General features: G+C 40.6%; 1 protein-coding gene across 2 annotated transcripts; it reads right to left on the bottom strand.

Moving 5' to 3' along the window:
- Positions 1 to 3,949: 3,949 nt before the first annotated feature.
- ankrd49 (ankyrin repeat domain 49) lies at positions 3,950 to 11,809 on the bottom strand. 2 transcript variants are annotated; one of them, XM_085355953.1, is made up of 3 exons: positions 11,689 to 11,809; positions 8,942 to 9,163; positions 3,950 to 5,204 (listed from the first exon to the last, which is right to left on the bottom strand). In XM_085355953.1, exons 2-3 carry the CDS (start codon positions 9,152 to 9,154, stop codon positions 4,728 to 4,730), a joined length of 690 nt encoding a protein of 229 aa, XP_085212079.1. In that variant the 5' UTR covers positions 9,155 to 9,163; positions 11,689 to 11,809; the 3' UTR covers positions 3,950 to 4,727. The 2 variants fall into 2 exon arrangements, with proteins under 2 accessions (XP_085212079.1, XP_085212078.1); XM_085355952.1 differs by having other exon boundaries at positions 8,942 to 9,160.
- Positions 11,810 to 12,903: the final 1,094 nt, after the last annotated feature.

Raw genomic sequence — 12,903 nt, 5'->3', positions numbered from 1 at the left:
TGGTTTAAAAGGAACCCTGACAAGTTACTCTAAATATGTTACAAATTATCTCCACTACATAAAAACATACTTGAGAATAACAAATTTTTTTTTTTGTTATTCATTAAATCTTTGTTGTTTAAAATTGTTTTGGAGCCGTGGGAGCGGCCATGTTTTTGTCGCACACAATGCATTCTGGGACGATGACATGTGGTTGTCGGCAGTATAGGCGCTTTCGTTCAGCTAACCTGTTTTGTTTTTTATGGTGTTGCATTGTGATCTCCTATATAAGTTAATTGGTATTAATTAACTTGCCTATTAGTGACCTAGTTACGACTTGGTAGACCAGTGCTATACTGGTCATGGAGACTAACAAGGGCTGCTCAAAGAACTGGAATAAGACATACGGCTTCAAAGTTTTGGTACATTGTGTTGCATGGAATATCTGTAAAAATAACGATATTGTAATTTCACTGTATAATAAAAATTAGAATTCTATTAATGTTTTTATCATGCTGTTATGTGATACTATGGATAGCTGCTGCCATAAAATTGAGCTCTTTACAACAAACGCTCTCAGTCGCCGTTGCCATTGGCAGGCAGCAGCCCCATAGACACCAGTAGTTTTCCCTCACTCTCGCGTCCTCGTGTGACAGATTGTTTTCATCTTCATCTAAACTAAGTACTGGTTGACTATTTTCATCCTCTCTCTCGGTTTGTTCTGGTTCAAACTGTGATGCGGTGCAACCGTATGATGACACTACCCAGAGTGTATTGAGAAGTAAATAACAATGGCGGCCTACTTGTAAATCGGTTATATATACAGGGAGTGCAGAATTATTAGGCAAATGAGTATTTTGTCCACATCATCCTCTTCATGCATGTTGTCTTACTCCAAGCTGTATAGGCTCGAAAGCCTACTACCAATTAAGCATATTAGGTGATGTGCATCTCTGTAATGAGAAGGGGTGTGGTCTAATGACATCAACACCCTATATCAGGTGTGCATAATTATTAGGCAACGACCTTTCCTTTGGCAAAATGGGTCAAAAGAAGGACTTGACAGGCTCAGAAAAGTCAAAAATAGTGAGATATCTTGCAGAGGGATGCAGCAGTCTCAAAATTGCAAAGCTTCTGAAGCGTGATCATCGAACAATCAAGCGTTTCATTCAAAATAGTCAACAGGGTCGCAAGAAGCGTGTGGAAAAACCAAGGCGCAAAATAACTGCCCATGAACTGAGAAAAGTCAAGCGTGCAGCTGCCAAGATGCCACTTGCCACCAGTTTGGCCATATTTCAGAGCTGCAACATCACTGGAGTGCCCAAAAGCACAAGGTGTGCAATACTCAGAGACATGGCCAAGGTAAGAAAGGCTGAAAGACGACCACCACTGAACAAGACACACAAGCTGAAACGTCAAGACTGGGCCAAGAAATATCTCAAGACTGGTTTTTCTAAGGTTTTATGGACTGATGAAATGAGAGTGAGTCTTGATGGGCCAGATGGATGGGCCCGTGGCTGGATTGGTAAAGGGCAGAGAGCTCCAGTCCGACTCAGACGCCAGCAAGGTGGAGGTGGAGTACTGGTTTGGGCTGGTATCATCAAAGATGAACTTGTGGGGCCTTTTCGGGTTGAGGATGGAGTCAAGCTCAACTCCCAGTCCTACTGCCAGTTTCTGGAAGACACCTTCTTCAAGCAGTGGTACAGGAAGAAGTCTGCATCCTTCAAGAAAAACATGATTTTCATGCAGGACAATGCTCCATCACACGCGTCCAAGTACTCCACAGCGTGGCTGGCAAGAAAGGGTATAAAAGAAGAAAAACTAATGACATGGCCACCTTGTTCACCTGATCTGAACCCCATTGAGAACCTGTGGTCCATCATCAAATGTGAGATTTACAAGGAGGGAAAACAGTACACCTCTCTGAACAGTGTCTGGGAGGCTGTGGTTGCTGCTGCACGCAATGTTGATGGTGAACAGATCAAAACACTGACAGAATCCATGGGTGGCAGGCTTTTGAGTGTCCTTGCAAAGAAAGGTGGCTATATTGGTCGCTGATTTGTTTTTGTTTTGTTTTTGAATGTCAGAAATGTATATTTGTGAATGTGGAGATGTTATATTGGTTTCACTGGTAAAAATAAATAATTGAAATGGGTATATATTTGCTTTTTGTTAAGTTGCCTAATAATTATGCACAGTAATAGTCACCTGCACACACAGATATCCCCCTAAAATAGCTAAAACTAAAAACAAACTAAAAACTACTTCCAAAAACATTCAGCTTTGATATTAATGAGTTTTTTGGGTTCATTGAGAACATGGTTGTTGTTCAATAATAAAATTATTCCTCAAAAATACAACTTGCCTAATAATTCTGCACTCCCTGTAAAACGTGCTTAAAAGGAAAACATTTGGCGTATTTTAATTCCACATATATATTATTGAAAGCACATACATATTTTAACACAAACATGTCTTAATAGCCGGGGTTCCTTTTAATGGTCATTGCCTGAGAAAAAGCATGCAGAGAAGAAGATCTGTAAAACCTTGTCACACAAAGTAAGAAGCTATTATTAAAAACTTTAATATTTAGCAGTAACTGAAAAGAAAAATATTCTAGTTGCGATCTATGTTGCACACAGCATGTTTAAACTACTTTAACTGTTGATGCCAGAGGTCAGAGCATAACCAGACTGCTTTGAGCTGACAGGGAGGCCAGCAGTAAATCAAATATTAACTCAATGGGAACTCAAAAATTAAACCTCACTTTAACTAGACAGCACCAAATCACAATAACAGTCGCTCAGTTTTATCTGTGTCACGGCCCATGGCTCGGCATCCAGGGAGCCGTGGGAGGCTACGGTGGCCACACCCTCGGGCTGGGCCGCCTCCAAACCACCTACGTCTCATCTGAGGCAATCACCGGAGGACTACTTCAGCCAGCTCTGACAGCTTCTCTTCGCCAGTCCGTAAGTCTCCTCCCAGTGTGACCAGCATTCGGCGTGGAAGCTTGTGGCCTCCCTCCCTCCCTAGGATTCCCTTCACGGGCACCTCTCCCCTCCAAGCTCCACGGTCCTGCTCTACCTGTAAGCCTCGGCAACTTATGAAGTCTAGCTGTTCATTTCTTGACAACCTGCGTGCTGTTAACTGTGTCTCCCCTTTCTGTTGCAGTTTCCCCACGGTCCCGATTACGGTGCTCCTGGGCTCCACGCTCCTTGTTTCCCCCCGTGGTATGAGCCTTAGTTTTTCGTTTCCTTAGCGTTGTTAAAAGATTCTTCAGTTCAATAAAAACTTGTACATAGTTCTGAGCTGCGGTGTGCCGAGTCTGCTTTGGGGTCCTGTTACCTGAACACTCCGTGTTCTGTGACAATCTGGATTTACAAGCTGGAAATTAGAGGTCATCCAGGTCTTTATGTCTTTAAGATGTTCCTGCAGTTTAACTAACGTAATTGGTGTGTGCTACCTGACTTCCGACTTCATAGATAAACCTGGGTATCATCTGCAAACCAATAAAAATGCATGCTAATGATATTGCCTAAGGCAGGGGTCCCCAATGCCAGTCCCTGCAGGTCTTAGATCTCACCCTGAGTCAACACACCTGAATCACATGATCAGTTCATTACCAGGCCTCTGGAGAACTGCAAGACATGTTGAGAAGGTAATTTATCCATTTAAATCAGCTGTGATGGATCAAGGCCACATCTAAAACCTGCAGGGACACCGGCCCTCGTGGACTGGGATTGGGGACCCCTGGCCTAAGGGATCCATATATAATGTCAGCAGAATCCTAGAACCCTGTGGACTTCCCATTTACATTAACACATTGGGGTTTATTAGATATGATTCAAACCACAGCAGTGCAGTATCTATGGCATGCTCTAATTTCTATAATAAAATATTCTCAACAGTATCAAACACTGCACTGAGGTTTAGCCATACAAGCACAGACATAAATCCACTGTCAGAGGCCAAAAGAAGATCAGTATGAATATTCACTAATAAGCATAAGTTACAACCAAGTTATGCAGAAAAGCATCTCTTAAAACATGTCAAACCTTAAAGCAGATGGGCTATAGCAGCAGAAGACCAACCTGGATGCCATCTCTGTCAGCTAAGAACAGGAAATTGAGGCTACACAACAAGTTCACTATAACTGGACCATAGAAAATAAAAAAACATTGCCTGATCTGATAAGTCTCATCCATCCTACCTTTAATCAGTGTTTCAGGCTAGTAGTGGTGTTGTAATGGTGTGGGTTATATTTACTTGGCACATTTTGGGCACCATAGTACCAAGTGATCATCGTTTGAGTACCAGAGCCTACTCGAGCAACAAATAAAGTGGCTAATGAGTGTAAAAGTTAGGCCCTACACAAATCCAAAGAAAACCTTTCAAGGTTGAAAAAGACTTTTAGTTAACAGGTAGATACTAAAATAACTACTCATATATAATGGTTTGAATTTCTAATATCTAAATGTCACTGAACAATTGGCACTCAGAAACACAGCTTGAATCTTATCACAGCATCTTTTCAGCTCCTCAGAAATCCTGCAATTTCAGGTTTAAAGAGACCTTTTTTTAACCTGTGGTCTATTGCAGAATAAAAGAGAAGAAACTTTCAGTCTAATTGTAAAGAAGATGAATTGGAGATTTGACATTCACGTTTATTATGTTGCTTCAAAAGGAAACCTGACCATGAGCAAGACATCAATACTAATGTGAAAGCCTGTGTGGGCCTGTGCTTTTGTTCATGAGATGGGCACCACATTCACATAGTCTTCCACCATCTCAAACATAAAGTGATGGGGCCCACTACGTCGAGCCACCTCTCCGGCAGTCTCCCCGCTGCTGCTGCGGAGCCCCGGCTTCAGATGGCGCTGAGAGAGCAGCAGCTCTAAGGTGTGTCTGGAGTCTGTTTTTGAGAAGCTTGTGTATGAAGCAGCGAGATGTAATGGTGTGAGTCCACCGTTGGTCTGGGCGTTCAGTTCCGCTCCGTGCTGCAGGAGACAACTCGCCACAGAAACGCGGCTCCAGCGGCAAGCGCTGTGAAGGGGAGTCCAGCCGTCGATGGTGCGGGGGTTGACCTTAGAGCCGCCGGCAAGCAGAGCACAGACGACTTCGATGTGACCGCTGTATGCTGCACGGTGCAGGGGAGTGTAACCATCTTCATCACAGCAGTGCACCAGCGAAGGATCAGCAGCTAACAAACTGTGGACTGTGGCAAGCTGAAAGAAAACCACATAAAGTGATTGTAAGAAAACCTTTCATTTGAGCTGCTCTTTCTCAAATAAAACTTCATTTCTGCAACATTGATCACAAGGTCGGCTCCATTTGTGCTTCATGCAAACTTTAAATAGTCACATAAGCACCTTCGTTTATTTTTTACTTTGCGGTAAAGGCACCAAAAGCTGTCAAAGGACCTGATGCAGCAGTTTGATTTTCAGACTTTCTGATACCTCTTCAGCAAAGCTTCGGTCTAACCAACAAACTGATACCAATAACGTAGGCTAACAAAGAAAAAAGGTCAAAAGGAACACTCTGCAAACACTTGTCAACTAGTCTCTGAGCAGTGGAGAAACTTTAATATAAACTGGAAACGTAGACTGTTCAGCTTCAAAGTAAAGGTTACCCATATGGAAAAGATATATATAAATCTTATAAAGTTTGTATCTGTCTTGTGTGAAACTTGTATGAAAAGCATATAAGAGTGAAAACAGATATAAGATCCCTTGAAAAAGTATATAATGAAACTTGTATGTTTTGGATACTTACTAAAACAATGTATGAAAGTAATTAGAAAGTGGCCACTTTCATGAGTAATCACATATAAGTTTTTACTATTTCTTTTCCATATGGGTATGCCTCACCACTGTAACTACAGACAGACAAAAGATTAATGTAGTTACTGTGATGTCACCAATTTTTAAACCTTAAGATAAGCATATTTGCAGTTGCCATTTTGATTTACTTCAGTTCCATTTAAGTGTTTTTTCACCGTATACCTATTTTAACTACTGACTTCCAGCAACCGGTTGGCAATAAACAGTCTTTCCTTGCAGCTGGTGGTTATCAGGGAGTTACCAACCTCCTGCTATGCCTGAGTAACTGGGGCCCAAGTCCAACTGCTAAATACAGCGCAATGCACAAATTATGATTTAAAGACAGTAATGTCAGACTGAAAATCACCCTGCAGGAGGAAGAACTGCTGTTTAAATTATATTCACACATGCACTGTAGCCCCGGATCAGGCGTCAAAAGATCTTCTCCCTGCCAGCTTCCTTGTACAAAGTCAGTGCAAGGTCAAACTGAGAACACAGAAGGCAAAAGCTCTGGGAATTTACAGCAAATGAGTGGGTGCTGCGCATCCTGCCTCCTACATGCTCTACCCAGCTTCTTAGCTCCAAAGTTAAGCTGACTTGTTCCAGAGGTGAGAACAATGAGAACACATCTGATGAAAATCTCCTGCTGTGGGCTACATGTACAAAAAGGAAACTCTGGACAGCTCCATGAAATTATTCTCCTGACATTATCAGGACATTATCAGGACTTACTGTCTGGAAACTGCTCAGCTGAATTCTTCTACTCACTTAATCAAGACAAAAATCAAGAAAATTCAAATAACTTTTTCAATTATGGTGTGTTGAGGGAAACTGCTGGATGTGACAGTGTTATAATGCAAATAATGAACTTTGATTAAATTAGGCTGACGCAAGTTTAATTATCTGCAAGTGTATATTGTTTTTCATTCAGCTTTTGTGCTTTGTCTTTTTCGGGAGTTCAGGCTGTATTAAATGCAGCTGTGTTTCTGTGCTGCTTCCTGCCTCATGGTGTAGAAAGTCATGAGATTTTTTATTCCTCGGTGGAACTTCTGCAATTCTTGACATTTAAATATTGAATTTACCACAAGTCTCAGACAGCAGGTTACTCATACAGCTATACTGGTGCATTAGTATATAGTTCTATCATTTTTAATCTAGACGGTCACTTTGTAAACTCTGACTGTGTTTTGTTTTTATTTTTTATATAACTGGGGAAAAGGTATTGATGCCTTCTCAGTATTAAAATTTGAAATTCAAATATAATCACTGCTGCCTGTGAAATATTTACAACTAATTCACGAGTTCCCATTTGTGGTTAGAGAGCCATGTGTAATTTTAACTAGAAGAAATAATCATTAAAAAAAAAAATCAACATTCAAGACTATTTATTTACACTATTTAACCTTCTCAAGTGGAAACAACTTAAAGGATACCACAAACCATCCTGTGTGTGGTCAACGTCTCCGTGGGATTAGAACAAAAATCTGCCAAAATAAAGGATGCATATGATGAAACTGTGCTTTTATCTTTGTATTTATCCTTAAAGGTGAAGTGTAAAAATAAAGTGAATATACGAAGCTGATTAGTTTTGCCATTGCTCTACCCTCACACTTGGATGATGTCCAGCTTCAGCCAGTAGGAATTTTATGCAGTTACGGTTAGTTGCTGCTTAGATCTCGCAGCAGGCCAGAGATCTGTCGGGGGAAAATATTTGTTTGACAAACATTTGACTTTAATGGAGTGACTTTAATTTGTGTCCCTAAATGCTGTAATTACTATTTATTCAGCTCTGCTTCTATCCTGAGATGAAGACTCAAAGGTCATGACTGGTTTGAAATTCATAAAGCATCAGCTTGTGTTGTGATTTTTTCCCCAGTGTGTGCCCCCAGGACTTTAATTCAAACTTGAATAAATAGTGTCTAGTAATTGACCAAGAGGGATGCTTGGCTGAGAAATTGCAGTAAATAGACGTGGCAGTCAGTGTATCCTGAACTAAAATTTAGGGGAGACATCAGCAACAGCAAAGACCGGCAGCTCTATACCTTCAGTTTTCATTTCCCAGTGACCTTTAAAATAAAAAAGCTCATGCTTTAAAATAACATAGGTTTCCAGAGGCGTAGTTTTACTGTCAACAAATAGTCAGCAGCAGATGCTACATTGGATAACTCAGTATCTTACAAAGAAAACCAGCGACAAAGAAGGAAAAAGAACAGACTGATCCGCTCGCAGCTGCTGACTGCAAAGAGGAAGATGATGGGGAAGAGGGCAGGAGTGTGTGAGGGGGAAGCAAAGTGCTGCTTTTAAGATGACAGCAAAATGTATTTTTGTGGTATTATGTTGAGACCACTGAAAGCTGCTGTCGCCATTTTCACGACAGGAAAAAGTCATTTGCAGAAGAAGCTGTACTGCGACAGCCGTTTAATCTCGGTACAATAATAGTGTTAACTCGTTTCCTGGTCACTTCTGAGACTGCAGCGTATTTAGGTGAACTTTGTATAAGTTTGGTATCTTTAGTTAAGTAAAGGTCATCTACAGAGAGTTGGGATCAAAACGGGTAAAATTCATCTTAAACTACCAAAAAAAAAACCTACAGTAGTTGACAAAAGTGAGCTAAACTGCAGCAGCACAAGATGTTCATGTTGATAGATGGTTAAAAAAAACTGGATGCCCAAAGGATGAAAATCAAACCATGTTTCAGTTTAAAGACCTGAATGACTGATGATACCGTTTGTGCTGCAACAGATGGAAGAAAAACTCAAAGTTTAACTATTCAGGCTACAATATAAACGAGGATATTATCTCCTTCCTTTGGGTTCTACTGTAGTTCACGTGAAGAAGGAAGGAAATGAGAAGCAAAACAACTAAACTTTTCTTTTTTTTTTTTTAAACGCTGCAAAAACGAAGATGAAGCCAGAAGGGAATTGGTACCAGTTGGCACCAGGAAAAACTGGCACTTTGTTTCAATAGATTCACACTTCAAATTAGATAGCCTGTCAGCAGTGACAGTAGCTCACTGTAAAACAAGGATGGAAAAGATTTTTCCCCATACATAATATCATTTTCACAAATTTCCTTGAAATAATAATAATATTATTTTAAAGCTCTACCGCTCACCCCTAATCTGAAAACAAAACTGGACTTACGCGATTGTTTTCTGCCGCCCACAGAATGAGCTCGTTGGGTTCATCTTTGAGAGCTTCCTCCTTTTCCAGATACCACTCCTCACTGTGCTCCCTCTCCTCTGGCTCTTCTTCATCGTCCTTGCTTCCGGTCCACACGCTGCCAGACCCTCGGGGGATCAGGTGTCCGTGTGTGTCGAGAAGCTCGAGCTGGTTAAAATCTTCTGGAAACTCCATCAGTCGCTGCTTTGGACAGAGAAGACACGTCAGAGTTATTAGTTTGTTCCTCGTGTTAAGGTTGAAGTAGACACAAACACCAGTGAGCCACCCAAAGAACCAATTAATTTCTACCTAGTGTTTGTGTAAGATATGATCTACCAGATCTTTAAAATGTAAGTGTGCAACGACCTAAAGCCTTGTGGCTCATTTATTTCCCCCAGTTCTTTATAGACCGCATTGGATAAAAAATGTCCAGCATCATTAGGATTACAGAAACATATCCAGCTGCCGGGCTCGGGCTACCTCACTGCTGACAAACAGTCATTATAGAAGAATCTGGCATGCACAGATGGTTTCATAATTATTTTTGGTCTGTTGCTTCTTAAATTTGATATTCGCACCTTTAAGAGTAGACAAACAATAAGCCATCACATCTGTTGTTCCCGTCAGATTCTTTCTTAGCTGCGGCACTGACACAATGAGGGAATTAATGAGTAGAAAAATAATTAAAACCTATTTTGGTAACTGGAAAATGTCAAATATAGACCTTTCAAGTTTCTCAAATGTGAGCTGTCATTCCATTATTCCTAGTTTGCAATATCAGAATGGTTAATTGACTGGCAGACTTTACAACAGAAACCATTTTATCGTCATTTTTGTTATGATCAGACATTCTCGCATCAGGTTTTTAGCTATTTTTTTTTCCTTTCTCCCTTTTATGTCAGTCTAAATTAAATCTCTCGGGTAGGACAAAGCTGACTACTCTCAGTGGCTAAAAAATAATTAACTGAAAAATTACTGAAAGGGAAGTGATGAAAATTATAATTGTATCAAAGTAAAAACAATGTTTAATTTTACATGGTGTGAATCGAAAAACTTTAAGTGATTGCTGCTTATTAAAATAGGGTTAGGACAATAAATCGGATGAGTTTGGGTGACTCAGGATGTTAGAGCACAACCCTGGTTTGACAGTGCAACTGTTGTGGGTGGACTCTCAGTGCAGAATACTGTAAATGTCAGAACAAAAACAAACATGCTCCTGTTCAGGGGGCTTATCTTCAGGCTTTGATGTTGGGAACTTCTGTTTGGTCACCCGGTTGTCGCGTGAGGCTCCGCTCTCATCATTAGTGACACTCAGGATTGAGGAGAGTGAAAGGGATTTCCAGAAAACTGCACTGGAAACGGTCCAGAGGTGCAGAGAAAGGTGACTTTAAGAGGCATCAGGTGTGGTTTTTTTGACTAGGTCACTCCAAACATTTTTGTTTTGGAGCCGTTAAGAAGTGGACTGCAAATCTTTTTCCTGCTGCAGGACTCAAATGTGTTCAAGCTTCAGGGCATGAATGTCAGACATTCTCCTTCAGAATTTTCTGGTAGAAAGCAGAATTCATGGTTGCATCAGTTACGACAAGTCATCCTGATCCTGAAGCCGCAAAGCAGCCCCAGACCATTACACTACCACCACCATGCTTGACTGTTGCTACAATGCTCTTTTTATGAAACCTTTGACTCAGTCCATGGAATATTTTCCCAAAAGTCTAAGGCATCATCAAGATGTTTTTGGGCGAATGTGAGACAAGTCGTCGTGTTCCTTTTGGTCAGCAGTGGTTTTTGCCTGTTTGTTGTTTTGCAACCTCCTGGATAAGTCGTTGATGTGTTCTTGGAGGAATTTTGGTAAGCTGGCCACTCCTGGAAAAGTTCAGTGGTGAAGCTGGTCATTTCTAGACAGTGCCTCTCACAGCAGTTTGCTGGAGTCCAAAACCTTGGAAATATCTGTGTAATAATTTCCAGACTGATAGATGAGAAATTGTTTCTCAGGAGTTCTCGACTTTCTTTAGATTGTGGCATGATGTGTTGCTTTTAGAGATCTTTAAATCTACTTCACTTTGAAAAACAGGTTCTATTTACATATTTCATAATTGAAGAGGTCCAACAGTAACCAGGTCTTTGCATGGCTAGCTTTCCAAAAAATGTGATTAATGGCTTTGAATTTGTGACTTAACAAGGTGGGGAATTACATTTTGACAGTGGCCGGTGCGGTTTTTATAACTTTTGCCCTTAATAAATGAAATCACCACTTACATACTGCATTTTGTATTTACTCGGGTTACCTTTGTATAGTATTAAAATTTGCTCATCGTTTCACTTGACTGTAAATGCTAAAGAAAAAAAGCCTTGTTAACCTGACTCATGTGCATTAAAAATTTATTATCTTCATCAATGCTTCTTCAGCATTAAGTCTTTATTCATGCTCAAATGTAAAGCAAAAATAATGTAGGGTTTAGAACTGGAGCTGTAATGCAACTCAATGAAAATAAAACATCTTTAAGGGGTCCTAAATGACCTGACAACGACCCTATTCCTTGAGAAATGTTCACTTAAAAATGAACATGACAACTTTATTAGGAGACCTCCAAAGGTTGATTCTGTTCATCTGGACGGAGCGTTTTCAGTGGGAGAAACGTTTCGTCACTCATCCAAGTGACTATGAGTGAAACAAAGGCGTTAGATTAATTTTACAAGCAGTTCACGACATTTAATTCACACTTACACACCTGAAACTGTTCCGCCAGATGCCGTTGTTGACATTCCGCACCGTGACGTATGGTGGCCGTGTTTTGACGTCCACTATCTGTGAAACACCGCTCACAGACACGAGTGTAACTGCTCTAACTGCTAGCATAGAAAAGCAAAGCGAAGTACGTTTCACCTCGTCCACACAAAAACACGCTGCAGTGAAGACAAGCGGGATATGTAGTTCTTCGCCTAGTTAGCGCCAAGCAGACACGCCATTGAAAGACTCCATTACCCACAAACGCTCGCGGAGGGTTACTTCTTCTTTTATTCGACATCTGGTAGTAAAACTGCTGCTTCCGTCTGGCAGAACAATTGGTGCCGGTGTTATAAATACAGATTTATTAAACAGTTAGTAGTGAACACGGAGGAAGTGTTGAACATACCGATATCGATACTTTTAAACTTAAAAAGGTAGCTAATGTAGGGGAGAGCAGTGTGCCATGGTTTATGAGATGAATTATGATTAGTTTGCAAATTCTGATCACTAAAGCACTGTGAGTTTTAGTTTTCACAATAATTTCCTAATAAAAACAAACCTGCTTTTGATTTATTTTGAAAATATATTTTATGGCAGTCATCTAAAAAATTTTTTTTTTTAAACACAATTTAGTGGGCTACATACCAAACTTAGAGGATAGAAATAAAGTATTGATCCAGTTGTGCTGGCACTGATCAATACCAGCATTTGTATCTATAGTGTAGAGTGATCGGATTGAGCCGCCTGACATTTTTGTGTTTCTTTAAAAGGAGTGAGACTTTCTGGTAATCTTTTAAAGTGATCTTGAACAATAGTTCTCCAGGCTTTCTGAAGGCTTTTGGAAGTTTTTCTTTGGACACTGGCTGCTTTTTCCACTCATTTTCAGTCCAGTCCTTTTACGTGAACTTTTTCATAGGAGTGTTTTAACACGGACCTGTGAACCATTCAAACATAAAAATGCACCTGATTAAAGGGGTCAACTGGTGTTGTGTCCAGTAGCGGTTTTTGATACGGTTTGATACGGTTACCTTGTGGGGGGCGGCATCACGGGCATCGGCAAAAAAAATTTTAAAAAAAGAATGCTCGTAGCCTACTCATGCTGCCCCAACGTCATGCCAGCGCATATTGGGAATGGTATAGGCACCAATTGGTTTTCTATCGCCTATTTGCTGGGAGTAAGGGTGCCCTCCGTTTGCGAGGTGCGCCTGCTGCTTGC

Source organism: Diplotaxodon limnothrissa, linkage group LG6 (assembly GCF_057381915.1).
Source record: "Diplotaxodon limnothrissa isolate DT_005_m linkage group LG6, D_limnothrissa_male_GT1.1, whole genome shotgun sequence".
NCBI classification, from domain to species: domain Eukaryota; kingdom Metazoa; phylum Chordata; class Actinopteri; order Cichliformes; family Cichlidae; genus Diplotaxodon; species Diplotaxodon limnothrissa.
Note: the sequence above shows the minus strand (reverse complement) of the source record. Positions and strands in the feature narration are given on the sequence as shown.